Here is a 27,702-nt window from a genome sequence, read left to right on the forward strand (position 1 = left end):
TTTGTGTGTTACTGTGTGTTACAGTGTGTGTAACCCTAATAGTTTAATGCCGTTCTATTGATTAGCACTTTAATGTCAGGGCTAATGAATTGTTCCTTTAATACCATTTGCACATCTATTTGCCATCAGTGTGTGCTGCAGCACACATGTTTAAATAAAGGAAAAGAAAGACAGAGAGAGAGAGAGAGAGAGAGAGAGAGAGAGAGAGAGAGAGAGAGAGAGAGAAAGAGAGAGAGAGAGAGAGAGAAAGAGAGGCACCATTCAAAATGCAAAGCAGATAATCTGTGCATACACTACATTTATCTTTTAACTTTATCTTAACCTAAATCTTTGTAATCACATATTTGCTTTGCACTTGTCTGTTTCCATTATATTCCGACACAATGTAGCTGTTCTGTTCCATATTCTGGCTGCAGACTTGTCGAAGTTGAATTGTTTTTGTCTGAAGCAGGTTGCAAAGTCCAAACCAGCCAGCCTGTGGTTGAGGTGTTGCTGGGGGTATCTGCAGGCCAGCAGCGCTGCCTTGTCTGTGCACTGATAACTGACATCTCTAATGGAACATTCTGGAGCTGGAGATGGTCTTTACATCTCAGACCACATCCAAGGCCTTTTATCAACATGCCATTAAGAGACTGTAATACATCCATCCATCTCCTGCTTCTCCTCCTCCTGCTCAGTCTATCTCCATTCCTGGCACTCTACATGCCTCTCTCACTAGGCGTCTGCGTTGTGTAACCAGCCTGTCTGCCCTGAAATGGTAACCCAGTTAAGAGGCCTTTTCTTTCTTCTCAGAGTACACCATCACTATCAGCAGCCCATCGCCTCCCACCTCGACCTACACTCCCTGGGTGAAAACCCTTTGTCACCTCAGGGCTTTGAAAGCCCCAGCTCTCACTCCCCAATTGTTTCCACATTTTCTGCATTCCTGCTCTAGATAAAGGTCCTGCTGGTTTCCCTGCCTCCCTGCTTAGAGCCTCCTTCACTCTGCCCCCTCTCTGCACACCCAGGGAGCTCGGGGCTAAACTTGCATGGGTCCGAGGTGGGAAAAGGGTGCATGGGCAACAGAGAGCAGATAGTGGGTGAAGGCGCAGATGGGGAGAATGCAACCAAGAGGTAAAAAGGACTCCGCTGAGTCTGTAAGACCTCCCACCGTAAAGTAATAAACACGCACACACACACACCACACACCCAGTTATTAGGTGTGCTGGCCTATATAAACCATCTGCTTGTGTTAACTATTGCCTGTCTTTATTTAACATGCGCAGACAGAGGTGAATACCTGCAGAGCATGGCAGCAATGTGTGATCCACACTTGATATTAACAGGTCATGTCATTTACATTTTCTTTAATGACAAATCAATGTTTTAATTTATTGTCTCTCTCTGATAGATCCATCATATCCATGGATGGTGGTGATGTTGTGAATTTTTCTGGTCATGCAGAGCCTCATACAAGCTTCCCCTGACCTCCCAGGATCCTCTGAGGCCTGTAATTTGGAGCGCCTGACTTGGAAGCAGCCCTGGAGCTAATCACCATTTGGTATCTGACAGATTAACCCACCATAGAAACACAGGCGCGCACACATATATATATATATACACACACACACACACACACACACACACACACACACACACACACACACACACACACACACACACACACAGAGCTTTGCTGTCTGTCTGCCTGCCTACTGCATGATTAACTGGAGATAAGGGAGAGCTTCAAACTCCCTGGATTCACAGGGATATTTAAAGCCTTCATGGAAATTTCTATAGGGAAAAAGGTAGTGTGGTGATGGAAGTGGTCGACAGTCTGTGTGTGTGTGTGTGTGTGTGTGTGTGTGTGTGTGTGAGAGTGTGAAGAGAAAGTGATGCACAGTCACTCTCTGTTACTTCCAACAACTGTACATTAGCAGCTAAAGCTCCAACTCCACTGTACAGGCTCCAGTGAAGGCCTACTCTGTGTGAAAGGCTCCTGCCTTTGTGTGGATCAGACCGTGGCAGCCTCCCTCAGCCTCCAGGAGAGGGGGACAGTAGAGAGAGCGAGCGAGGGGGAGAGAGTAAGAGGAAGGAGATATAGAGAGAGAGAGAGAGAGGCAGGGAGCAATGCACAGGAGAGCTTGGCCTGAATGCGCTCAGGAAAAAAACAGCTGCCAGCAGGGGCAGGGTCAGGAACATTGAGTGATTTCCAGCCTCCATCGACAGATACTATTCTTAGTGAAGGCTTATGAAAAAAAGGATGGAGAGAGCTTCCTTTGAGTGTGAGCAGTTCCAAGTCTGACAGAGCCAAAAAACTCTATTAGTTGCTTCTCTGTGATACTCTTCCTACCTGTGTAAGCAGGCCAGGTTGGATCTGCAGAGGCTGGCCACCAGGGGCCTGCGTCACTATGGGAACAGCATTCTCCATCCGCACAGAGTAACTGGTATGCTTGGAAGGGGACGCCTGCAGCCCTGTGCACAAATAAAGCACATGTACAGCATATGTCAACAAATAAGTAAAGAAACACTTTACAAACAGCGTCGTGCCGTCTGCAAAAAAATCAGAGGGCATGCAAGAGATCACGTAACGTGTTTTTTGCACACTGATTTATGTGCATTCAATAGATGTCAAAACCCTTCCGCGGTGTTCGAACATAGCAACAGTACTTGGGAAAACAAAAACAGTAGTCATGGTAATAGTATGCAAACCGTTTCTAATAATGGATTTCTTTAACACCCATTCCATAAAAAGAATAAATAAACAAACCGAATAATGCCTTAGAGCCCTCCCAGTGCAAAAACAGAGGAGACAAACAAGCCTCAATTTTCTTAAAATGATTAATTGCCTCATCAAGTTAACATTGAATCACTGTTTGTATGGAACGACTGACTCTACCTGTGGGGTGCAAGGCTAAAGCTGTAAAATAAAATGACAAAAAGCCAGCAAAAGAGGACAGTCTGTGCACACAGAGAACGAACTAAAAGCAACTCCAATGCTGTATGTATGGCACCAGGTAAATGCTGTTTTTTAGTATAATCCTCATATCATGGCCAGTTCTAGTGCAGGTGCTCATGGCTGGGATCTGATGTTTTGCACAGACGAGCAAAAATCCACCTCTATCTATTCACACTAATGCACACTGACTGGTCAGACCTTCTTACCTTGGAAGCCAGGTTGGCAGACGATGAGCGCCTGCTGGAAGGGGTCGGGCCGGGCAGCGCAGAGCTGAGGAGCCCCCGGCTGCAGGGGCATGCTCCTCTGGGCCACAGCTGCCATGGAGGCAGCAGAGGGCTGGTAGAGTGCAGATTGGTAGTTTAGTATGGAGACATCAGGACTTGTAAAGGAAAGGGTGGCATTGTTGGTGGAGGAGGGAACCAGGTTGGTGGCCTAAAGGAATGATGGGACCAAAATAAAAATCATGAGAGTGGACGTACTGATGGGAATAACAGGGAAGTGGAAGTTCTCCGAGGAGGAGGGAGGGTTGAACAGCAGGCATGGTAAAAAAACAAACAGAAAGATAACAATATTCTAACAAAACAATGCACACATAAAGATGCAAAACAAGCACCGGATCAAGATAAGATGGATGGCGAGGCATTCATCATTGATGAGAGCCGATGGAAGAATAAGGAAATTGGACAACTGATTTGAATGTGTCTTTAAAATATGCGGACTGTTGATTTGATTAATTAGAGAGAGGAAAGAATGTGAGGAGAGATACAATCAATGCTACAATTCTTAGAATAAACAACAAGCAAAATGCCACCGGAGCACATTTAGACTAAGATTTTGATCATTTACTTCTTTTGACTATAATAATGTGCTGCTGGTGACAATATACTGAAAATGAGTTTATTATATGTCTCAGTACACAATTTAGACAAAAAACACAGCAACATAAACATCTCCCTTATTATGCCCGCTTAAATGAAGAGTCTTCAAGTCATAGGGAGATCATATCATATTATAAGACTGTCTAAATTTAAATGTTACAGAATCATAATGAGCCAATATAATGAGCTACAGCAAAACTTGACATTTCATATCACAGCTTCACTATCTAGCCTCCAAATCAATATGCCTGACAGGAGTAATATTTCACAGCCAACAGTCATTCTAGAATTATGTAAGCTTAGGTAACTTCAGCATGTCTTAACCATTAATAAGACATTTGGAATACTACAGACAGCCTGGGAGCATCCTAGATACAAACAAATGCTTTTAAGAGACACCGTTTGCTCAGCTTAAGTATAATTTGCTCCACCAGACACAGTCTAATTTTAGCCCTTTTATTAAGCGTACATAAGGGTGGAGGGAAATCCAGAGACTGCACTTTCATTTTTCATTTGCTCTCTTTAGCGTGTTCGATGAACAACAGGGGAGAGAACATAATCAATATGGCACTGTGGCATTCATCATAAACAAGCACGGAAGCAGCAAAAATACAAGCCAAAGATGCATTCCAGCCTTGCAAATGAATCAAGCTGAATAAATCACTAACTTAAGTCTGTCTATATGCCCTGAGAACCAGCCGCAGAAAAAGACAAGCTGAGGGAATGTTAATCCATTTAAATCACAGCAAGATGGGGTTTTTGTTGCATGCTACACAGTGTGAGCTGGCTCAATATAGTTGGTGATAAAGAACTGTTTACTAAAGAGAGGGGTGGGGGGGGGAGAGCAGGAGTTGTAGCTAAGCACAATCTGGAAAACCTTGCAACACGGCGCTCGGTGATTCCGGCATAAGCCAAAAGTCAGCAGTTTCGATTCAAAGCCCGCACGGGAATGAAGCGGTAAAGCACCACAGGCTCAACCCCGGGAAAAGGAAGGAAAGAGGAGAAGACAGAAGAGGACAGGAGTGAGAGGAGGGAAAAAGAGAGGATGCCTGGTAAAGGGATTCTTAAGGCCTGAAAGCCCCAGAATGCAAGGCTAGCAGGAAGTGGGGCTTGTCATGTGTGTAATCAGCACTTTGTGACAATCCCACAGGACCTGGGGCAGAGACAGAAATGCAGGCGGACAGATATACATGCACCAAGAAAGGCAGGCAAGTAAGCATGGAAACATGTATTCAGATGGGAAGAATGGACAGAAAGAAATAGAACAAAGAGACAAACAGCCGCTCATGGGCTGCTGAGCTGTTAAACTACTGACAGTTGGGCGTTTAAAATATGATTAGTTGGTTAAGATAGCATTTGACTAGTATGTAAGCAAGATGCATTGTTTGTATTGTTGCTTGACGGTTTCAGCTCGCCGTGATTAATATTCCACATCTATTCTACGCTGCATTTCTTTTCATTTTTTTTCAAAGGAAATGTTGTAAACTATAGCTGAAATAGTTGACATACTTGCATCTGACAAACTCTATCAAACAGTGGTTGCCTAGTCTCGCATTTCCAGATGTCCACAGCGCCAAGATCCGGATGCAGCGACGGTGGCTCTGCAAAAAGTCTCTTGTTTTGGTGGAACATTTGCACCGCGCAAAAGAAAACGCCATACACAATATTAAATGAAGTTAACTGTTCAGACAATATAGCTATTTAAATTAGCTGGATACATGGTTAAAACGTAATTTGCTTTTACCAGTGAATCGCCGCATGGATTTCGTCCATCGCAAATCCCCACCAATCGGTCCCAAAACGTCCCAGTTGGATACTAAATGCCGTAAACATATTTTTTGTAAATCTTTACAATCATTCCCCAAAAGAACCAAACAGGCCTGCCTTGTTGCACGATCCAAACTTTCTTTCAAACTTTTCAGCATGTCGCTTGCCAGCTCTAAGTTCGTTTTCCGAAGCGAAGGGATTTTGAGGACGGCAACATGCACATACAACATACTGATGACTGTCTGTTGTCTGAGTTTTACCTGGCTGTGCACAGTGTTCAGCTGGTTGTTGAAAGTCATGGTGAGGTTGGTGGAAGTGCTGGGGGCCACGTGGGTGATGAACGGCGTCTTGCTCTGGTTGACTGTGTCGTACATGTTGACACGACGCTTACAGATCTCCATGTTTTGGAAGCACGACTTGACACTGCACGCACGGACAGGGAGGGAGGGAGAGAGACGGGAGAAGGAATGAGTGCTGTGTCTTATGACATTGGCAGATTGTTCATTTCACTGTTCGAACAACAACAACAGCAACAACAACTGGGCCTGTTCGGCACGTACTGTGTGCTGTGTGGGAAATCGAGGAGATGCGACATAGTGACAAAGGGGTGGTTGAGCGTTTCGATAGGGGTGATCCTCTTGTCTGCGTCAATGGTCAGCATCTTGGTTAACAAGTCGATGAACTCCCTCCTGTCAGCCTTCTCTGCCAGCATGTCGCTCCCCTCCAGATCGGACGTCATGTTTACCTGGAGGCACGAAACAGACACACAAGCATCTTAGCATAATGGCAGATTGAGTACTGAATGTCTCTGTTTCCGCAGACGACAGAGAACAATCTCTCCCACAACTTATTCCCATACAGAGGCCTATTAATACTCCCAAGGGCTCATACGTTAGGGTATCAGTGTGAGCGTCACAGAGCCCAGTGATAACCTTGCACCTTAGTGACATTATAAACATTTGCACTGGTATTTATAGCGCCACTTGAAATATCTCCTGGCGCCTTCGCTGAGATTTTTATCTGCTCCTGAGATGTGAAAACAAACAAAAAACATGAACCCAATAAACGCTGCCATTGGCTAGTCATTAAAAAAAAAAAAATACTTTCACAAAGGACACCATTTTATGAGAGCCTCTGAGAAAGCTGACATGAGACAACTTATCCTAAATATGTCCCTAGGCAATTCTGGGAACATTGTGTCGCTTCATCTGTATTAGACATTGCGGCTTGAGTTGTGGATAAATACTGGCCAAAGCAGCCGATTTTTTGCAGATTTTTGCTGTAATGAAAAGCTTTGGATTTGTGAGGCAGGGTACTAATTCTAGAGACGGGGTTAGGGTTGTCATGTAAGGTGAGGAAAGAAACAAAAGGGGACAAGTATGTGATATAGCTAGACTGAGCTTAAACGAATAAGAGGTTGTCAGGCAGTGCGAGGACAGAGACAGGCACGATGGCAACAGACAGGCAGCCTTGTTTATTGTGACTGCCATGCAGAGGTAGCAGGCCTGTTTTTAATAAAGACGCAGCGCTTATCTGTAGGCCTGCTCCAGGGGCTATCAGATGTGCTGCCAGTCAACACCGCAGATCTGATCCAATTCTCTTTCTCTATGCAGGTTATTCAGGCTCTGTAACCATTCCTCCCTGCTTGCCACCTCCACTGGCTGTGATAAAGGAATAATCTGCAGAATGAGGTGAGAAATAATCACATCGTCCTCTGCCAGTGGAAGAGATGACTTTGGGAAATGTACACAGTTTGGTTGCACATAGCATAGCAGGTGGGAGTTGGCTCAGGGGTGCCACAGTAATCAGGCTGGATAAGAAGAAGCCCGAAGAGGAAAAAATAATCTCCCTATCGTTAATATAGGATATTAATTAAAAAGGTATTTCCGTGCTTCATTTTTACTTCAATAACAACAAAAGGTAACGTTTGACATTTTGCTTGAATGAAATTGTCAAAAAACAAACAAAAAAGATAAAGACAAGGGGCTTCAACTAACATGGTCAGCCTTGCGTGCCTTGAATGTCAACGGCTGTTTATGGAACCACATCTGTGCACTGACATGCCACTCTGGAGTAAGGGCAGGGATGGCAGATGTCGAGCAGTGAGACAGATCGGGCTACGCCTCAGGAGATGTGGAGCTAGGCATGCAGGATGCTGGCCTGTCTTCTGCACAGCACTACGACGTGTGCAGATTTCCCCATAAACTTTATTTCTCAGTGGGAAGAGTAGGAGAAGAAAGAAAAAGTGCATTTATAAGTGTATGTAATAAAAGAAAGGTGAAGGCCATGCTGCTCCTTCTGCCGTGGCTTCACTTTTATCAACAGAGATATTGAAGGATTGCAGTTCAAAGTAAATCCATCTTTTCGCAGGCCTTCCCTCTTTCTACATCAGGCCTCAAGTGGGGTCTTGCATTTGGTCTCTGATTTACTCAAATTAGATATACTTGTAACTAAAGCTTCCCCACGTTTCCCATGGCTGAGATCATGAGTTCATTATCTCTTCCTGGCACCCACTCTCTCTGTCTTTCAGGGCCTTCAGCTACATCATCCATTATACACGCGGAGACAGATGTCCACAATGCTGACTTGTTTGTACGGTCGCGATAGTGAGATGGGGAAAAATAGGCAGTTTTCTTCCACATTAAGCTTGTGCAGCTCTGCTGTATCTCCTTTGTGTTTTTGCAGTAAGCCGAGTATGGCTGCAGCAGTGAAAGGAAGATGGGACACAGAGCTTGAAGCGTAGGAGACAGCGATGACCCAGGGGATATCATACCAGTGCAGGTTGGTTTCATTAAACTCTGTGCTGCATGTGTGTGTGTGTGTGTGTGTGTGTGTGTGTGTGTGTGTGTGTGTGTGTGTATGCGCTTACTGTAAACTCAACAAGTCCAAGCAGCGATACTATCTTGTCCCAGCCGACAGCACGTTACTCCAGACAGGCCTGACAACGGCCCTGGGCGCTACTGGACAACCATAATTGTCTCCATCACTTAAGTCACTGCTTGCACTGCGTAACGACACAGACAGTCTCCAGAAGGTGCTGCTGGTTGTGTAACTAGATGACCATATTGCAAAAGAAATAATTCACCTACTTAACTCATTTCTTGGCTCGTGATTGTCAAAGGAAATATCGAGGTGCACGATGACAAGAGAGTACTGTCACAGATTCGAACGGCCCCGGGAAAAAAAACATTGTAATTTTTTCCGTCACTGGGGCCATATCTGCCAGCAGCACCAGTATTTGGCCAAGTGAGGGTGAACAAAACAACGCTCACTATCATCTCCCTGTCAGGCACGTCTTATCAAAATGTCATGGCTACATGTGAACTTTCCCACCGTGGAGAGATTAATTTATCATAGAAGGAAGTGACATTAGATGTAGCCGTGTTCAGTGGCTGTGCCTTTCCATATAAAAGTCTGCTATATAAGTTACTTCCTGGGGTTATGTGAGATCTTCGAAACAAATGGATTCCCACAGGTGACATGCAGGGCAGCCGGGAGAGCCAGCTGAGTCATGAAGACACAATATGGTGTGTGTGTCCCACTGAGCCGGTCTGAAAAACTGGTGGGGATCTTCTGGAACGTGTGTGTGTGTGTGTGTGTGTGTGTGTGTTGAGAGAGAGGGGAAGAGAGAGTAAAACCTTTTGTGCCCTTGCCCTCAACATGCATACATGTATGTATTATAGACGTACAAAGTGAAGACATAGCCACAACACTCAATCCAGCTTAAATCAGAAAGAAAACTGTACATCACCAGCCTCACCACATGTTCAGCTCAAATGTCTGTCTGTTACTTATTAGATGGCGGTTAAGCAATATGAAGAGTAGAGGCAGAGTTGAGGAGGGGTTTCAGTGAACAGCTGCTTTCATTTCACTTTGTAAAATTCTAAATAGAAGCAGCGCTACGCTGCATGTGGAGATCAGGCCTTGGCAGGATAAATATTTTAAAGGATTTCAAATATTTGATGGATAATTCTTGGGATGTGATAATTCAAACTGGGCCGTGACCTGACCCATCAATTGAAGCTTCAAATGCGAGACAGGTGGATGTAATTGAAGCAAAAGACAGAGCAAAGGCAAGATAATAAATCTATTGTCTGATTCGAGACAAGGGAAAAGATTTATGCTATGTGTTACTAAAACAGCATACCTGCGCCATATCATCCAAGCAGTTGAAGATGTACTTGCGAGCCTCCTTGGACTTGATCCCTGTTTCACCCTCGTGGTCCTCTGGAGTCTGCGGGAGACAAGAAGCAGATGTTCCTCTCAAATCCCATCACACTTCCCCTCTGGAAACGCACTATTTACATTTGGCTCATTACAGCCTCTTGTTGTTGATGTGCAGCAGGACTCGGCTTGCCCTCCGAGCAACCCTGGGGTAGCACACAAACGCTCATCTAACAGCCAAGGAAGACGGGGGAGACGGCATGTGGAGGCACACACACTATATCACTGAGACAATGCGCAGAATATAAACTGCACTGCACGCACACGTTTCACACCAGTGCACAGACACACATTTACGTAAACTGTATGAAAATGCACAGACAAGTATAAACACGTGATCATTCTCTTTCAAAAGATTTGAAAAATTGCACAACATTAATCTGTGTTGACTATAGAAAACTCCTGAGTGAACACATAATATTTTTTAATTACAGTCAGCAAAGTATGCAGCTGCTGTTACGTGGAAACACATGGCAAGGTCAAATTAAAGCTGAGCAGTCACTCTTCAGAGTGGAAAAAAAGTGGTCAGGGTGCCTTGACGTTTGATTTTCCACTTACCAAAGACAGTAGAAAACCATGACGAGTTAAAGCAGTGGTGTCAAGAGCAAGCTGGGATTCTTCCCTACAATGCTGTTGTCAACTCCTATCATCAGGACCTCAGAAACCCCCTTATATAACAACAATATGTTTTAACAAAGGGCCTCCTAAACCCAATCGGTAACACCGTTTTTCAGAGAGAACTGAGTAATTCTTAAATTTGACAAAAAACATGAACGATTTGCTAAACATTTACCTGACAGCTGCTAAAAAGCACATGGGCAGCTGACTCGAGAGCATGTACACTCTGTACTCTGTATGTTACTGTAAGTCTTCATTTGAAGGCCAATTATTATCATCCGTGTTGTCAGTGTGGTATGTTTCCGGCATTCATAAGTGCACAAATGCACTCGGCTCTTCGAAAAACAGGTCAATCCTCAGCCCAGGCGGAGCAGACACGATAAAAGCATCGCCATTCCCTGCAGAAATGGATCAGTATTTGCAGTTCCATTTAGTCAAGAACTCAGTGAGTGACAAAAGTTCAACTTAAGGTAATGAGGGTAAAAAAAAAAAAGAAAGGAGCGGACCTCCTTATTGAGTGGCCTACATGGAGGGACAGTGGGAATGGTTGGCGCAGACACCCTCTGAGCTGGATCCATCAGGCTGGGCTTCCATTTGCCAAATCCTCTCACACAGATCCATTTTGTTCTCATTACCCTCTGACTTTGTTTATAGCCTGGATCGCCAAATGCATCACACAGTGTAGCCAGAGTTTTGGAGAATATGAATACCAGATATTGCTGGCAAAAATATCACCTGCTCCTAGAAGGATGTTCTTGATGCTATCGGAAAGAATTTGTGTGTTTGTGTGCATGCATCTGTATCATTCCAGTCGTACCTTAAGTCTCCAGAGAGGATAGGTGGAGTCGGTGTCTCTGTTGAAGAACCTGGTGGTCTTTGTTCCCGCACTCAACAGATACTCTGCAGGCAGACCCTGAGTCTGTGAGATGTACCGGATCTGCAAGACAGAAGATGAATAATTTGCATTTGAGACTTGATTGAGCATGACATAAGTTGTAATAAATCTGAGAACACGGTGAATCTTTCCCATGACAAAAAAAAAAGGCTGAAACTTTCTTTCTCAAATGTTCTTTTGGCAGATTGAAAACCTAGGCGACATTAACTACTCCAGACTTATCTGGCTGTACTATGCATAGCACCCAAACATGACCTCAGCTCAAGTCTGAGATTGATTTGAGACTTGTAAATGAGACACTTTGTGAAGTTTTTTCGGGCTTGTGAAAAATCAGGCAAGCTTGTTCAGTGATGGAGCACAACTTGCTCAAGGTTTTCCCACTGAGCCTCATCTGACTGATAGAGAAGGGGGAACGCGGCAATGTCTTGCTCTGGAGCACAGGGGCTGCGCTAATTGGACAAGTGGCTCGGTGGCATCTGTTCAGATAAACAGGGAGGCTGCGCAAGAATCATCAGGGGCTGTCAGGGGGATTGGAGAAGCATCCCACCCTCCCAAACACACTCACAAGCGCACACTCACGGAGCTAGAACACACACAAATGCATACACATACAGTACATAACTGCAATAAACTAAGATTTATGTTTATGCTAGCGCCAGGACACACACAATTAGGAGTTGCGAAGAGGTCAGGAGACATGTTGGAGGTCCAAGCAATCATTATATGTTACCTGATCGTACTCTGAGGCTCCCGGGTAGAGGGGCCATCCCAGGAAGAGCTCGGCTATCACACAGCCCAGGGACCACATGTCTATGGCCTCGCAGAACGGCAGGCCCAGGATGATCTCCGGAGCCCTGAGGAAAAAGAAAACACACACTATGGTTAGAAATCAGACATCAAATGTATAAGACCATAAGGAGCAGAGCTGGTGCTGTAACGGGATTCGGCTGCGACTGACAAAGACTCCGAAAAATGAGACATACTATTATAACTGTGACGTGACTACAATACCATTTTCAATGTAAAGTCATATCTAGCACAGGCATAGTGAGAAGCTTCTCTTCACACTTCCTATGAGCTCATGGAAAGCAGCCCAGTGTGGTACGCACAGGTCAGAAGAGGAAGTAATCTGCACTGCATATGTAGGAGTGAGCTGGAGACTGCCCACAAATTTTAGCAACATTCCCGAAGTCAATGTAACATACACACACAAGTACACATTTTGTTTTTGCACGCAAACACACTTTTCCACAGACAGGACAAACATTTAATCAATCAATTAATCTTCAATGTCTGAAGGCTGTTATGTTATCCTAACATTGATCACACTGCGTAGCCTTGTAGGGTGTTCCTTCATATCACTTGTTTAGGCAGTTTCCAAGGTGCCACATTGCAGATTGTTGATTGATAAGCATGCAGGAGCACCAATCACTGAGCCCCATCTCTGGTAGTCAGACATGGGGACTGTGTGATGGAAGAGGGGTATGTTAACAGAGTTTCACGGTCCACGGCCACAAAGCAACGTGGAAGTAATTATGCCATGAAAATAAAACCAACATAAATATTCTGTAGAGGATGCAACGAGCTTCATACGAGCTTTTAGCAGGCTGCATCTGAGTTAATAATGCCAGTGCTTAATTCCTAGACACTGGCTTTTCCCAGTCATACATACACACATATAGTACAGTGATACACTAAGAGACCATTTCAGTGGTAGAGGAGATAAATATCTATGATTTGATAAAAAAGAAGAAATATTGCTTCAGTTATTTGAGCAGCCCCGCAGTCCAAAACAATTGCCAACTCTCATTCAACCTGCTTCATATCCTTTCAGAAAGACTAATACACTCTTTGTGAACTCACGTGTCTGATGGGGCTTAAAATAACCAAGAACACAGTGACCCTGCTCTCTAAAAATCCAAAGCACTTTCAAGAAGTCTTCTGGCTATCATCACCATATTGGGGACGTTTTTGGTTTAACATGTTACCTATGTATGAAATTTAGTCACCTTGCTCCAAAAAAAAATTGCCAGCAGCTCTTGTCCTTCGTATTACTTCAATCTAGACTGGACTACTGAAACCGAAATCCTTCTCTCTATCTATTAATAACATTAACAGCATGACGCACAGATCACAGGATCTAAAGGCTGATCCTGGAAAGTTTCTCATCCATGGCCGAGTTCACAATGCTGATTGTCGTGACCATGGTAACTAGGCTAGCCCCCCCCCCCCCCCCCCCAAAAGCCTACATGGGTTCTGGCAGGGTTTCGGTGGCAGCGAGAGAAACGAGGGGGGGCCTGGCCTTGGTCCCGCTGGAACTGTAGGTACCAGGGAAACAGAGAATGTGGAAAACAGCATGGGGGGACGCTATAGGACTTTATATGCCTATTGGGGGAGGGGGGGGGGGGGGTCTTCGAGGGCAGCTGGGGGGTTTGGAGGAGAATGAATGAACATGCCTCACATACTTAAAAACTAATTTCCAACTGTAGCTCTCTGCCCTCTATTCACCGCTCGCTGACAAAAAAGCAAGGGCACAGGCGATTCATTGTATACTCAGATGGGTCTAATATAGAAAGGCAGAAGACGTCACGAGGATAGACGATGACATACTGCGGAAGAGAATCAATAATCCAGAACAAGAGGAAGAGAGTTCAAGAGAGACAGAGGCACAAATAAAGCAAATGAGGGGGAGCAGGGAAGAGCTGAATGAAGAGCTCCCGTCACAGAAGGTGGTTATTGGGGTCTCGATGGCAGCAGTGGAACAGACACCAAGACAACACTATAGCAACAGTATCTTAGGGCACCATTACACACCAGTACAAAAACACCTGCAAACACAATGAGCCGAGACATCTATCAAGGGGCTGCCAAAGAGATATAAAGGAGTCTGCTAGGAGGCGATAGCGGAGGGAACAGCGATGTCTGCTGAAAGTAGGAAAGAGACGGACACCAGGACCGGGGTCAGCATGATCCTCCTCTAACAGCCTGTTAGAATGGCTGCAGTTTCAATGTGGATGTAAGGGAGAGGGAACAATAACAGCTGTACACACAGGCACACCACCACACAGAGAAGTTAAAACTATCAGGAGTAGTCTTTCAGGAAGGTTGGTGTGCCTTTCACTTTCAGCAGATGTGGTTAATCCACAAGCACTTGTTCATAAACACACTTAACCATCCTGTTATGCAGTATTGCGAGTCTGGGTCAATTTAAAGTCTTCAGGAATACAATACACAGTGGTTTGTGAAGATTATATTCTATTTATACATTCAAATATTATTGTTTGTACTTTCACACTGTGCTTATCACGCTGTCTGCGCAGAAGTTAATAATAGAAACAGGCAGCACTCCATCATCATCACATATTGTGTTTTCTACCTCTGCAATATTTTTAACCAAATAATGAATACAATATACTACAGCAGCCCAGCAGTTCTGTGGCGCATTTCTCATCTACTGTAAATAGGATTAATTCCTACACAAAAACACTAAACATGTAGGCATACCCTCTTATTTGTGTGAGTATGAGTTCTCCAAAAAACTCATTTGACTTTGAGAAACCCAAAATATGTATGAGCCATTGCGGGCTGCAAAAAGCAGAGGCTGTTCTCACAACACAAGGCTGTTTTTGACTCAGCTGCAAGGAAATTCTCTCCATCAGAACACACTGTGGAGATGAAAGCCACAGGAAACCCTTTCATCAGATGGTCCTCCAGATCACGGTGACTCCAGCGGACACATACAGACCACAGGACCTTCTACTTTTCCTCATTTTTTTTTTACCAAGACACTGAACTGAGTCACTTCAAACACCAGTCACCATCATGGTATGTAATTCACACTAGCTCACAAACTGACAGCAAAGCTGAGCCAGTGCCACATTTAATCTCAAAGAAGAAAGGTGGCTTTCATAACAGCCAACTTCAACAAGATGTACTTTCATTAGAGCAGAATTAGTACAAGGTCTTCAGCTTTAGTACAATGTTTCTATGCATGTGTATAGCTGTGTGCCACAACCACATGGACTTTGCCCTCATGTGTGATGAAGAGATTTCCTAGTGTTGATGTTATGCTTGGATCCATTACAGCCTGGACCTTCCTGGGTTATGCTCCAGTGCTCTACTTAGGTTGTTCTCATGGCTCCTCTGCCTCTCACAGAAAGCTCCTCCCGTTCAGCGAAAGTCCGAGAGAGAGAGAGAAAGAGAGAGAGAGAGAGAGAGAGAGAGAGAGAGAGAGAGAGAGAGAGAGAGAGAGAGAGAGAAAGAAAGAGAGAGATAGAGAGACATGGAGAGAGAGATGGCAAATCAAGGGAGGAAGGAAGAGAGAAGGAGTAACATCGTTGCTCACAATATGAAACCACAAATGCAAATCTGCCCCTACCAATGCACCACTGCCATTGCATGCAAAGCGCCTCACAGCTGCTGCTGATGCAGGCCTTTCGCTGGCAATGATAAACAGCATACACATCTGTGCAGCTCACAAACCTTGCTCCTTTCCTGCCCCCCTTTCCTTTCTAAAGTAGCAGAGCACATTACATTGGCAATTTATGCAGATGGGACCATTTCAGTTTTTGATGCCAAATAGGATGCCATAGTTAATCTCTATTGTAAAAACTTTTCAAGACTTAACTAAAGAGGGGTTAAAAAACAAAATCCTATAGAAGAATAATGTCTTACTCTAAGCCTAAAATAAATTACTGTTTTGTCTGCCTTTTTGTGGGTCAAAAACTGAACAAGACACGTGTACAGTCATGCCAGTGGCTCTTTGAGGCTATAGTTAGGCACAGTGGTTCTTTGAGTTGAATTTTCATTTTTCAGTATTTGGTTAAAAACAACTACTTAAAGTTTTTGACTTAATGATGATGAGATGACCCAAAAGTGAGATGAATATCAAAGTTACTACAATTCAGAGGTGGACATGAATGTCTGTTCCAAATTTCTTGGCAATCCATCCAATAGTCACGGTAAGCCGCAAATAGAAACCTCATGGTGGTGCTAGAGGAAAATCAGGGGAAAACCATTGCTAACCATAGAGATCACATCACTAGCGTGGCTAAAAACTACATTCTTGCCACCTGGTTATCTTTGGAACCGAGATGCTTGAATACACCATCTGAGCGTGCTACATTCAGCTGACACTGCCAACTTATCACCATTTAAGCCGCACCCCACCTAGCTCATCTACAGTTGGCACGGCTACCACAGACAGTGCCTCTCAGGGGGTGGTGGTGAGCTTCTCGCTGCAGACCCTTTATGTCAAACACAGTACAGACGGTGTATGTGCAAACCACCGGCTAGCCAGAGGCTTTCTCTGGAACTCAATGGGGACCCAACTGCATGAGAGGCCTCAGTGTTTGGGCTAGTGGCTCTGACAGCACTGGCCCTTGACAAAAGAGAGAGGGAGGGTGAGATGGAGAGAGAGGGAGGGAGAGAGAGAGGGAGAGAGTCTGCATGCTGACATCCTCCCAGCTGGCCTGGTCACTGATGAGCCCCACTTCCCTTGGGAGCCAGAGATGGCACGACACATGAATGGAGCCTTTCTTCTGCCACCCCAGCCCACCCCTATACCTCAGCCCCTTCACCCACCCACCCCCTTTGCCAGCGAAGCCAACCCCTACACCTCACCCGGCCTCACCATCCACCCCCTCCTCACAAGCCCTCTGCCAGCAAAAAAAACCAAACTTCAAACCCCTCAAACTAGAGCGCCGAGGCCAGCCTAGCACTCCCTCCCCGCTTTCCTGTCCGCCCTCTGCTCTGTTGAACCGTGCCTGTGCTTGGCTGGCCTGCCAGCCCCCACACACACATGCAGATACAGTGTGCACGCACGCACGCACACACACACACACACACACACACACACAGCTGACATCACAGGCTGTGTGCATGTCAGGATGTATCCATCAGGCTGACCTTCCCTTAGCTTGGCTCCAGACGGGAGACTGATAGATCCCTGGAACCCCGCAGCATTTACACACACACACACACGCACGCACACACACGCGCACACACACACGCGCACACACACACACACACACACACACACACACACACACACACACACACACACACACACACACACACACACACACACACACACACAATGTCAGCCAGTCTATGGTAATGGGTTTGATCTCTTTCCTCTCTGTTTCAAAGACTTCATCATTGTCCCTTATGCAACTATGTTTTATTCAATAGGCAGGCAGTTATACGTAAAGAGCAACATGTATACTGGAGGTAAATAAGATGTTATACTGGGTATGTTGAGAGCACTGTTGTGATATAGTGCTGGTTGAGGAGAGAGATAGCTGTCCAATGCTAAAAGGGAAAAGCACTTCATGAGAAAAGAGCATAAAGCACTTCATGAGAAAAGAGCCTGCCATTAACTTTTCTCCCCTATCTCCTTCTCTTCTTTCCTTGTCCTCCCTTCTCTTTGCCTCTTCCTCTCTCTCCAGCCCCTGCTTTGCCCTTGCCTAATGTAAAAGGCTCGGGTTGATGCTGTGAATGACTCCCTTCCTCCCCCGGGGTACTCATCTACATAGTCATGCCATCAAAAGTTCCTCCACAGCCTCTTTGAAGACGCACCATAGAGAAACACTTTTCTAGATATATTGCATGGTGGTCGCTGACTGTGAAATCAATGTGCAGAGATACATCCCCTACTGTGCACCTGTGGCTCACACCAACACAACACACACACACACACACACACACACACACACACACACACACACACATACACACCTCTCCAACCGCTCCACCTGCTTTCATCAAATCAGAAATTGCTGCACAGCGCACAAGCCAGGCATAGCAGTACTGCACAGTTATGTAGGCAGAGAATGTAGATTGCATTTAAATTTAGAGACTGTGTGTTCCAGGTGGTTCAGGGGTGGAAAGGAGGAGAGGAATATTTGGACAAGGTAAACTTTTTCATAAAGTCCTTGAAAAATGTTGTCTCACTCCCTTGGCAGGGGCGACATTCCTGATGTTCAAGGTCCTGAAAACAGGCCTCCCTCGCTCTCAGAAAAAGGCACAGCCAAAGCGCTGACGAGGCTGTCACTGTTTTACCTGTTACGGTAAAGTATTAGCATTCCATGCGACTCGAGCGATGCACTACAACGAGGCACATGAAGGCCTATGGAAGGAAAGAAGGAGAGACGAGGGAGGGGTCGACATCCAAAGAATTGTTCACTGGTACTGTTATGATAATGCAAAAAAGCCACAGATTGCTGCAACTCAAATGCATCATAGCAGACGTAAGTATGTAAGTATGTATGGGTGACAGCTGCGCGTGTGCTTGTGCTGATTCAACACAACCTGAAGTAGGGTTCAGCTCAGCAACCTCAGAGGAAGTAAACTGTAACTGAGAGCTAACATAGATAGAATTTGCACGCTCAAAGGTTGTCCCTGTTCCCTCTCACAGTCTCACCAGCTCACATTTAACTGCTCCCTCCTTTATGAGGCATTTTATATATTGAAATATTCAGTGGGCAGAGGGCCACCCCTGTCACATGGCACACATGGCACATGGAGCCCTGTCGTCGAAGTGTGGCACAGTCAATATTAGCGCAAGGGATATGCCACATTCTCTCACATGGCATCACCCTATGTCATTACACACAAGCTGTTTATCAAATGGGGCTGTGTTCATAGCAACGTTAGATAACATATCAGATTTACTGTTAGGTAACATAGAACATCAAACACATATCGCATTGGCCTGGCAATACATTTGGTGCTATGGAAAATTTCTCCCCCCTTGGAGAAGCAGTGTTGCGACCCGCCCGCTCTCGTTTTGTAATCCCTCAGCTCGCAAAAACTTCCATTAGCAACGCTAACACAAAAACCATACAATGAGCGCAGCTAGGGCGCAGCTCAGTTGTTTGTTTGCGACGTCTATACAGCGCTTCATCGTTCCCTGTTGGTAATGACCTTTTTCCTGTGGTTATTATTATTCTCCAGCATGCGGCTGTAAGTAATACATCTCATTTCCACCTGCAGCCAGCAGGCTGTCCCCAGCTCCCTGCAGTACCCTCTATACCCCCAACCCCCACCGCCTGGTGACGGGGTCAAAGGCACAGACCTCTTGCTCTGGGTGGAGGTGGAGGGAGAAATGACAGAAAGGAGATGAGGCAGGGAAAGACGGAGAGGTTAGGTTGGGCACAACAATAGAAGATGGATGCCCTCTCCATCAACAACCACCCACTCACCTACACACACAGACACACATATTCTGTCCCTTCTGCCTCTCTTGTCAAAGGGAATGATGGGTATCTGTCATACAGAGATGCTTTCTGCGCAAAAAGCCTGGAGAGAAGATGTAGTAGACGCAAAGAGAGGGCCTCAAGTCTCTCCAGCCCTATTAGGGTAGTAGACTGACAGTCAGACAGTATTAGGCCAGTCTACAAGCCACTGGCCAGACACTGACCCAACCCTCAGGGTCTGATGAAAATCAGACTTTTAGTGGAATCTCAAAATAATAACTTGAAAATGGGTAATTGATATCACATGACGGCAAAAAAAACTATATATCACAAGACAAAAGATGGACACGTTTCTTGGAAAGTCACTACTGGCCCTTCAGAATGATGCCATGGCACCCTCATTCTCTGTTCGTCTCTACTCCCCACTGTCAAAATGCCCAGAGGAAATATGGGTCACACAGTGAGCTGGCTACGAGTGGGTGAAGCCAAACTAAAGGCAGAAAATCAGACAGACGATAACACATTCTAACACGCAGTCACTCAGTCAACCAGGTTAACCAGCTGGCAAGCCTGTCAGCGTGGCTGAGACATTCACCAAAACAGACAGGAAAGCAGCATAGCGAGCAGCGAGACACAGAGATGAGATTGTTTCTGCTGCTAACACCAAAGCCTTGATCACTAAAGCAGATTAGAGTGAATGAAGGATTCAGTGAGCGAGACTTAAACCTTTCGCCCGGCTCCAATCTGTCCAGCACCGTGCAAGTCCCAGCAGGGCAGCCCAAAGCCCAGACCTAAACTGCAAAATAGACTTCATATCTAACGTAATATTTATATCACAGCCTTTCAGTCAAAAAAAGCCCAGCATGACAGTTATGTAAACTGCTGGCCAAACCAATCACAATCTCATCTGCTTGTCTGTTTCCCTCTCTTGCGGTTTGTCTGTATTTTCCGCTGTCTGGTTGACAGCATTATTGCCATTTTATTGTCGAGTTTTCTTCAGCAGTTGCTATAGTCCAATACAGTCCAGAGCAAGAAATCTCAAGGCTCTGCACTGATATGTCCCATTCTGCTGATTTAGGGTGACTAAGACAGAGATCAAGTGATAGAGGGAGAGAAAGAGGGGGCACAATCAATGTGGTCGGCTGGCGGAGCCGTACATACTGGATTTGTGGTTAAAAAAATAATCCATTTAAAATGTGGCGCCTGAGAACATATAGCTAGGAGCCACGGGGGCGCCGTCCTACCGTTGTAATGACATACATCTCCCTGCCATTCAATACAAGCAAACGCACACAAAACATGTGCACACACATAGTTTCAATCACAAATGCTGCTCTGGTTGACTAGTTCCTTATTTCTGGGGCAAGTGAAAGAGCACATGGGGGAGACGGCACCCTGGACATACAGTACATGGGCTACATTTCACTACCTCCACCCATCCCCCCTCCACCCCTCCCTGTCTCTATCACTATCCCTTGTATGACTACCGTCTTCCTTCCTCCCACCCAGTAGGGCAGTAATACCATCTCCTGCCTAATCAAATTCTGCTGTGTGTGACATGAATTCTTGGTGCCCATGCTGCGCTGCCTCATGACAAGCTACAGGGCCGCAGAGAGCTGTAACTAAACCTCACACAGGTCCTATAGAGCAGCTCCCCATCTCTCCAAAATTTAACAGGGGAGAGTCCTCCTGGATATGATTCCCCAGCCTTACTCCTACATTATATCTGCCTGTTTATCTGCTTGTCTCAGTGTCTGCTTTCTGTCAGTCTATCTGTCTGTCTGCCTGTCTATGTACAGTGCTGCCCCCCGCCCTCGCTTTGTCGCAATTAACATCATACACGCATAACAGCGATCTCATAAGTATAAGAGAAAATACAACGATCCCTAAACACGCCCTCCAGAGTGTCCTTTGGGAAAGTTGAAGCCTCTACCGATCACGAGTCTTCTCAGCCCTCCTTAGACTCGTGTGTGTCCCTCTATCTTTCCCAGCATGCCGCCTGCCCGCTGTGCCTTCAGACACTTTCAACGCCGTTTGTCACGCTGCATTCTTCCCTGACAAGAATTACAATCGTACATCACGTAGAGAAACAACAGCAGGATTATTAAGGCTTTAGGGAGGAATTTGGACGAATAGGCCATCCCCTCATAGCCTTATCAGAAGACTTCCTGCTAAGACAAACGAAGACAGATAGTGTTGTGTGTGGTATGTTTTTGGACTTATAAATACAAGTCCAAAAACACACCACACACACTATCTGTCTTCGTTTGAGTCTGTCTTCGCTTGAGTCTGTCTTCGAGCAGCAGTTTCTCATGTCAGGATCAGTCTTGGAAGAGACAAAGACGTGTCATGACGGGGACAGGTGTGTGCTTTTGTGCTTTCTTTCTCACATTAATACACATGGCTTGGGCTGAGAAACTACTACTGGTAATTAAATGTTTTCGCACACACATTCCTGGCTATGCATAGATTTATGTCAGATGTTTCTCATGTTAGTTCAAAATAAGCCACACTCTATTTCCGTTAAGAAACAGAAAATACAAAACTAAAAGCAAATCTCTATCTGAGCCACAGGCGCACAATATATAATTTGGCTTTTTTTGGCAATACATATTTAATTTGTGTTGCCACTGCATTGTGGAATGCAGCGTTAACTCCTTTCTTAGCACAGGCAATAATAATAAGAGATGTCTTCAAAAACAATCAGTCACAATGACAGGTAATTAATTTGACCAAGCAACAGTGCCCTGCAGTCATTTGTAAGAGTAGTCACAGTTATTCACCTCTCAATGACAATACCCATGTATTGTTTTCCTTCCCTGTGTCATATAGAGAGTGATCATTTTCTCCCGTCCCCTATACGGTCTAACATGACAAACAATGAAGGCATGCTCGGCGTTTAAAATGCCATTGTCTATTGAGGGTAAACAATTACTGTACAGCAACAATCAATATGGCATTATCCTTTGCCATACTTGAAGATTCAATTATTATGGACAAAATGGCATTGTTATTTCTGCTGTCGTGGCCTCACTCAAAGAGAAAAGTAATTTGACTTGTATCTATTCTGGCTATCACATGTGCTAGGTCCACCATATATGCACATGGGGGGAGCGGGGGTGGAATTAAATACATTTATGTGTATGATTAAGACATGAATGTATTATCTTAGTTAGGCTTTGACTTGTAAGTATCAATGTGGTGGACTCACCAAGAGGGGGATATCAGTGAGTGATTGTAAAGACAAGTGACAGTGAGGGTTGATATCCCAGAGGATGTACATATTACCTCAGATCAACTGGTTAACCCTGGAAATCAAGGGGCTTTGCTGGCTCTGGGTTAAGTTGCTAAGTATAGACCTCAACAGTCCCGCCCACAGCCGACTCCGGAAGTAAGAATACCATTGATTTTCTCCATAAGGATTTAGAATATCAGACATAATGTCTAAACCATCTGAGGTAGACTGACCCCGAGCTACGTGGTTGTGAAACGAAGGTTTCTGCTCCTGTAAAAGTTAGAAGTCCGTATGAAATCAACCTTGTTTTAAGAAAAACATGTTTTATCCGCGATCTTATGGAGAAAAACTACACTACCCACAATCCTAAGTGTAACAGCAACATCTCTGATTGCGAAACTGCTAGAGCAAGCTTCTACCATTGATGTCTATGATAGTTTCTGTACACGGTCTTGTACCTTTGCCTTTTTTGCCGTTTTCAAAATGTTTTTTTTGCGCCAAATCAAATGTGTTATGCTCACTATTCATCTCGTAGCTGGTTGGCTTGGTTCCAGACTTAAAACTCTATATATATAAGCAATTTTCGAAACGTCAATGAAACAATTGAATGGGGAAAAACACTTCCGGAGTCAGAGCCGTAAAAAAGTGGCGGTCACTGTTGAGCTCTATTAGAGTTGAAATTAACAATTATTTTCATTATTAATTAGTTTCGTTAACTCATAAATTGTTTAGTGTATAAAATGTCATAAAATAGGTCATCACAATTTTCCCTTAGCTTTGGTTTGAAATATACAGTCAAAATAACAAGGTTACTTGATTATTCCATGAAACATACCCAAGCCAAAAACATAAATGGAATGTGAAGCACGTGAGACATAATGAATGGAGGGGCTCTTGTTTTTTTCTGAGGCTAGGCACGTGAAATTGCCCTTAGACGTGATAGTCTTTGGTTTCTGTTTCGCCCTCAAGTTAAAAACCTATAAACAAAGATACAGACAGGGGGAACGGTCATGTTTACAAGCCAAATGATGAAGTATAATAAGAAGTGATAGCACCACCTGAGATTGGAGACTGTTGCTCTCGGGAGTCTAATGACAGACAACATTGTTCAGCTCTTTCATGGATGCAGAGATATTTTTTCCACGACAAGACATACCAGGGAACGGATGACAAATATGCTTTCATTGTGGTTTGCATGTAATAAAAAACATTCCACACAGATATGCATGTCCTGTGACAGCTCTGTAACTGATGATTGCCTTCCTTAACCAGGTGTTTTCCTGTATTAGCTTACCTTGCCCAGAGGGAAGACCGTCCCCTCTCACTGAACACACACAACAAAGGCATTCTGGCTCTGAACATTTCTTTTTTGTTGTCGAGAGACAACAGACAGTTTTACAGTATGAGCACAAACTGTGGAGCAGCAGCACTGGAAGTGCCTGTTGGAGTCAATGTGAATTTTAAACCAGCGCTATACATGACACATTTATGATTTCTCAGGCAAGAAATCATATCGCACTGAAGGCTGTGTACAGAGGAATTCACTCTTTCTCCTCTATTTGTCTCCCTCTTTCCTGCTTTTCTTCCCCTCTCTCCACTTTTCTTCTTCCGCAGTCTGTGTGAGCGCTCTGAGGGTGCTGCTGGAGGGAGTCCAAAAGGACACAGTGTGAAATGAACACAGCTCTGACCTCCCAGACACCCCCGACACAGCCAATCAGATCACTTCTCCCCGACACATTGGGCACTATAATTGGTCAGTGGGAAATATGACCAGTGGGAATTCAAGTGGCGGGAAAAAAAAAGAGGGAGGGAGTGAGGAGTAGAGCAGGGAGTAAGGGAGTGGTGCTATGGCTCCTCAATGCACTTTAACCGACCCTTTGCCCAGGACAGGACAGGAAATCTCCAGAACAAAAGCTAGCTGTCATCTCCGCCTGACAGGCTCGCTCTGAACAAAGCTGCTCTCAGCTGACTGACAAACCGACCAATCCCTAAGGGAGGTAGCCTGTTGTAATCTGGTTCTGTCTCACAATTCAGATGTCTCTGGTGAACGAAGCAAAAGAGCGTGCCCTGAACCCTCAAACAGGAAATGAGTCCGAATGATGTTCCTTTCCCTGAGATGGGGCCTCAGCTGCGGCCAATAGAAGGTTGCAAACAACATTGTGTGTATAAATACAAACATGCCCATAAACTGATATACACACAAATGTAAAAAAAACCAAAAAAAAAACACATAAATGAATCCACAGAATGTCTCTCTGTTTTCCTCTCTTCTCTTTCTTTTAACACGTAGGTATGGATGTGTACACACCCTTCTCCCAGACATCCCTGCTCACAGCTGCATGCCCCGGGCCTTGTCCAGCCCAAACCCAGACTCACATCAGCCACATTCCACAGCCTCCCAAAGCCCCAGAGGGCAGCTTCACAGCTGGGCACCAAGCTGGGCTGTTCCCTGCCTCTCTGGCTCAACCTCTTTTACCAACCCCATCCCCTCCTCCCCCCTTCTGCTCACCATCTCACACACCCTAAAACAGAACATATCTTTCTTTCACCCCTGCATCAGTGTTTCAAATTGTTCTGCAGGAGAAATTGTCCTGCTCTCGCTGCCATCGGCTCATTCAAAATGTACATGATCAGGTTAAACCGAAGTGGCTGAGGACTACAACAACAGTGGATCAAGATGACAAAGAGTTGCTGGAATGTTAATGAGGTCTTTCAGATTCTGCTGCCATTGAATATTGTTTTATTCTCTTATTGCAGCTGGTTTTTTTTTTAAGGTGTGTCATGTTGACAGGGGTAAAAAGACATGTCTTCATTTGTGACTGTGAGGCAGCAGCAGAGCAGTCAATAGACAGTATATGAAACTGACCTCATCATGCAATAAATAAAGGTATGGCACAAGTTGCAAACAGGAACCTGGTGAGATACGACAATTCTCTTTATCAATTCCTCCTCTTTTCGTACTTGTATGCTCAGAAGCAACATTAAGAGTGTGTGTGCTATCATTTCCCAAACTATCAATTAAAGGTGCGAAAGAGTTGACTGAGAGTTGAGTCAGGTCTGATTACATTATCAGCATCATCAAAGTTCCCACAGCAACTCTAAGATCCAGATGTACAGGGTGAAGAAGCACATTTCCCACAGTTTTAACCACAAGGAATGTTGCATTTGGGGAAACAAAAACTCATGAAGAAGCCTCAGCGACATGTGTACTTCCTGTCTATGTGGTTTTCACTGGCTCCAAAAATGAGAAAACACTATAAACAGCACGCTGATTGGACAGAAAAGCTGATTCCACAGCAAAATACAATTGGCAGTACATTTAAATGTTTCTGAATGTGAGTGTGCACATGTGGGTGTATGCGTGTTAATGGATGTGTGTGTCTGTAAATAGTTACGGTCGGGCTCTGTTTCATCATTTCAGTAAATGCCACGCAGTATATCAGTCTAACTGCATACGTCTCGGACCATTTCCATATCTGTAATAGAGAAAGCCCATCTCCCCTTTAGAGCCGCTCCTCCACTGCGCTCAGAGAGCCCAAATAACACACACACACACACACACACACACACACACACACACACAGACAACGCATCTCTGATGAGCTGACACAGAAAACTAGATTTATTAAGGGGAGGGAGAAAAGGAGAGATGCGGAATGCGTGTGGGGGTGTAATTTCAACAATGGACACAGGTTGTTGTAGACAAAAACACACACACACACACACACACACACACACACACACACACAAAACACAACGCCCCCCACAATCGCAGCCGTTAAGTGCATCACTCTCCTCCAAGAGACCTGTTTATATCAGACCTGTGACACAAAAGCCACAGCGGAGCGGCATGCAGGCTTATCTCTGCACATCCCTTGAAACGCGGCACAGCCCCCAAAGAGCTCCCTGGCGCTCCACATGCCACTTTCAATTAGTTCCACAAAGAGAGTCCTCTACCTCCTTCCTCTACCAAAAGGAAGATGGGAGCTCATTACTGAATTCCTCTCTACTCTTGGCTTTGAAATATAGATCAGGAGGCTATGTCTGACTGCTGGGGCCCTGGATGTGCCACTCGCCGACCATGCCACACCAGTCCAGAACAGATGAGCGCAGAGTGCCGTCTGATGGATTAGCCACCCCTCAGGTTTAACAGCCACTGCAGCTTACCTTCTATCTCGCCATTAGCTCTCTGCCTAACTCTCTTTCTCTCATTTGCTTTCTCTCTTCTCCCTCTTTTATATCTCTCTCTCTCCACTAAACAGGCTCCCTGAAGCCACAGCTCTCAGCACTTAAACCCACAAATGGTAAAAATACCAGTTCTAATAATCTGATGAGAGCGTAAGAGAGAAGCAGCGGAGCAAATGTGGATATCATATCGCACAGCGGTACTATTATAGTAAGCGTAGACACGCAGGCAGGTGCTGATAAGGCAATGCAAATTAATTCAGGTATTCTAATGCAACTAAAGCTGAGCAAAGCTGCAAAGGTGGACTGTTGTGTAGGAGTTCATTAAGGTTAGGTTTGACACATTAAAATCCAGAGACTCAAAAGTACTCTGTGATAACAAAATATGACACGACTGCTAAAAAAAATAATGCATGCCAATTGCGAATTATTCGGAACGGTGACACATGGTGACAATGCTTTCATAAAAACATGGCAAGATTTAATCCTCGGTGGGAATCTATTTCTTATCTGGCCAGAGCAGAAAACACAACAGCCACCGTGATGCAGCTATGCTAGTTAATGGTTTCCCCTCAGGACCAAAAACAGAACGTTCACTAACATCTACTGTTTACTTTGTGACTGATAATCTCATTAACTACACATGGGCGTCCATGCTGCTGCACCACATTTAAAACACTGCATGTATGTGTGTGTCCAGTGTGCACGTAGCCACCGTGACATCTTTATCTACACACAGTATGTTTACTGTATTAACAACTTCC

The 27,702-nt window shown here is 44.9% G+C and overlaps 1 protein-coding gene and 1 long non-coding RNA gene across 5 annotated transcripts in view; one reads left to right on the forward strand and one right to left on the reverse strand.

Annotated features, from left to right (window-relative positions):
• The window catches only part of hipk2 (homeodomain interacting protein kinase 2), a 74,093-nt gene that overhangs the window by 10,112 nt on the left and 36,279 nt on the right, over positions 1-27,702 (reverse strand). For 3 of the 4 annotated variants that reach the window (XM_031283356.2, XM_031283357.2, XM_031283355.2), the window contains exons 3-9: positions 12,051-12,174; positions 11,243-11,362; positions 9,731-9,817; positions 6,144-6,328; positions 5,844-6,006; positions 3,145-3,370; positions 2,333-2,454 (exon numbers count right to left, since the gene is read on the reverse strand). In XM_031283356.2, coding sequence (XP_031139216.1) covers positions 2,333-2,454; positions 3,145-3,370; positions 5,844-6,006; positions 6,144-6,328; positions 9,731-9,817; positions 11,243-11,362; positions 12,051-12,174 — 1,027 coding nt within the window. The remainder of the gene's footprint in view (positions 1-2,332; positions 2,455-3,144; positions 3,371-5,843; positions 6,007-6,143; positions 6,329-9,730; positions 9,818-11,242; positions 11,363-12,050; positions 12,175-27,702) is intronic. The other variant, XM_031283358.2, reaches the window with a different exon arrangement.
• On the forward strand, positions 7,196-25,796 carry LOC118495522. The gene is made up of 3 exons (XR_004897969.1): positions 7,196-7,274; positions 8,269-8,364; positions 24,368-25,796. It is a non-coding gene; the product is annotated as an uncharacterized LOC118495522 (long non-coding RNA).

This window comes from Sander lucioperca, chromosome 7, assembly GCF_008315115.2.
Source record: "Sander lucioperca isolate FBNREF2018 chromosome 7, SLUC_FBN_1.2, whole genome shotgun sequence".
Classification (NCBI taxonomy): Eukaryota; Metazoa; Chordata; class Actinopteri; order Perciformes; family Percidae; genus Sander; species Sander lucioperca.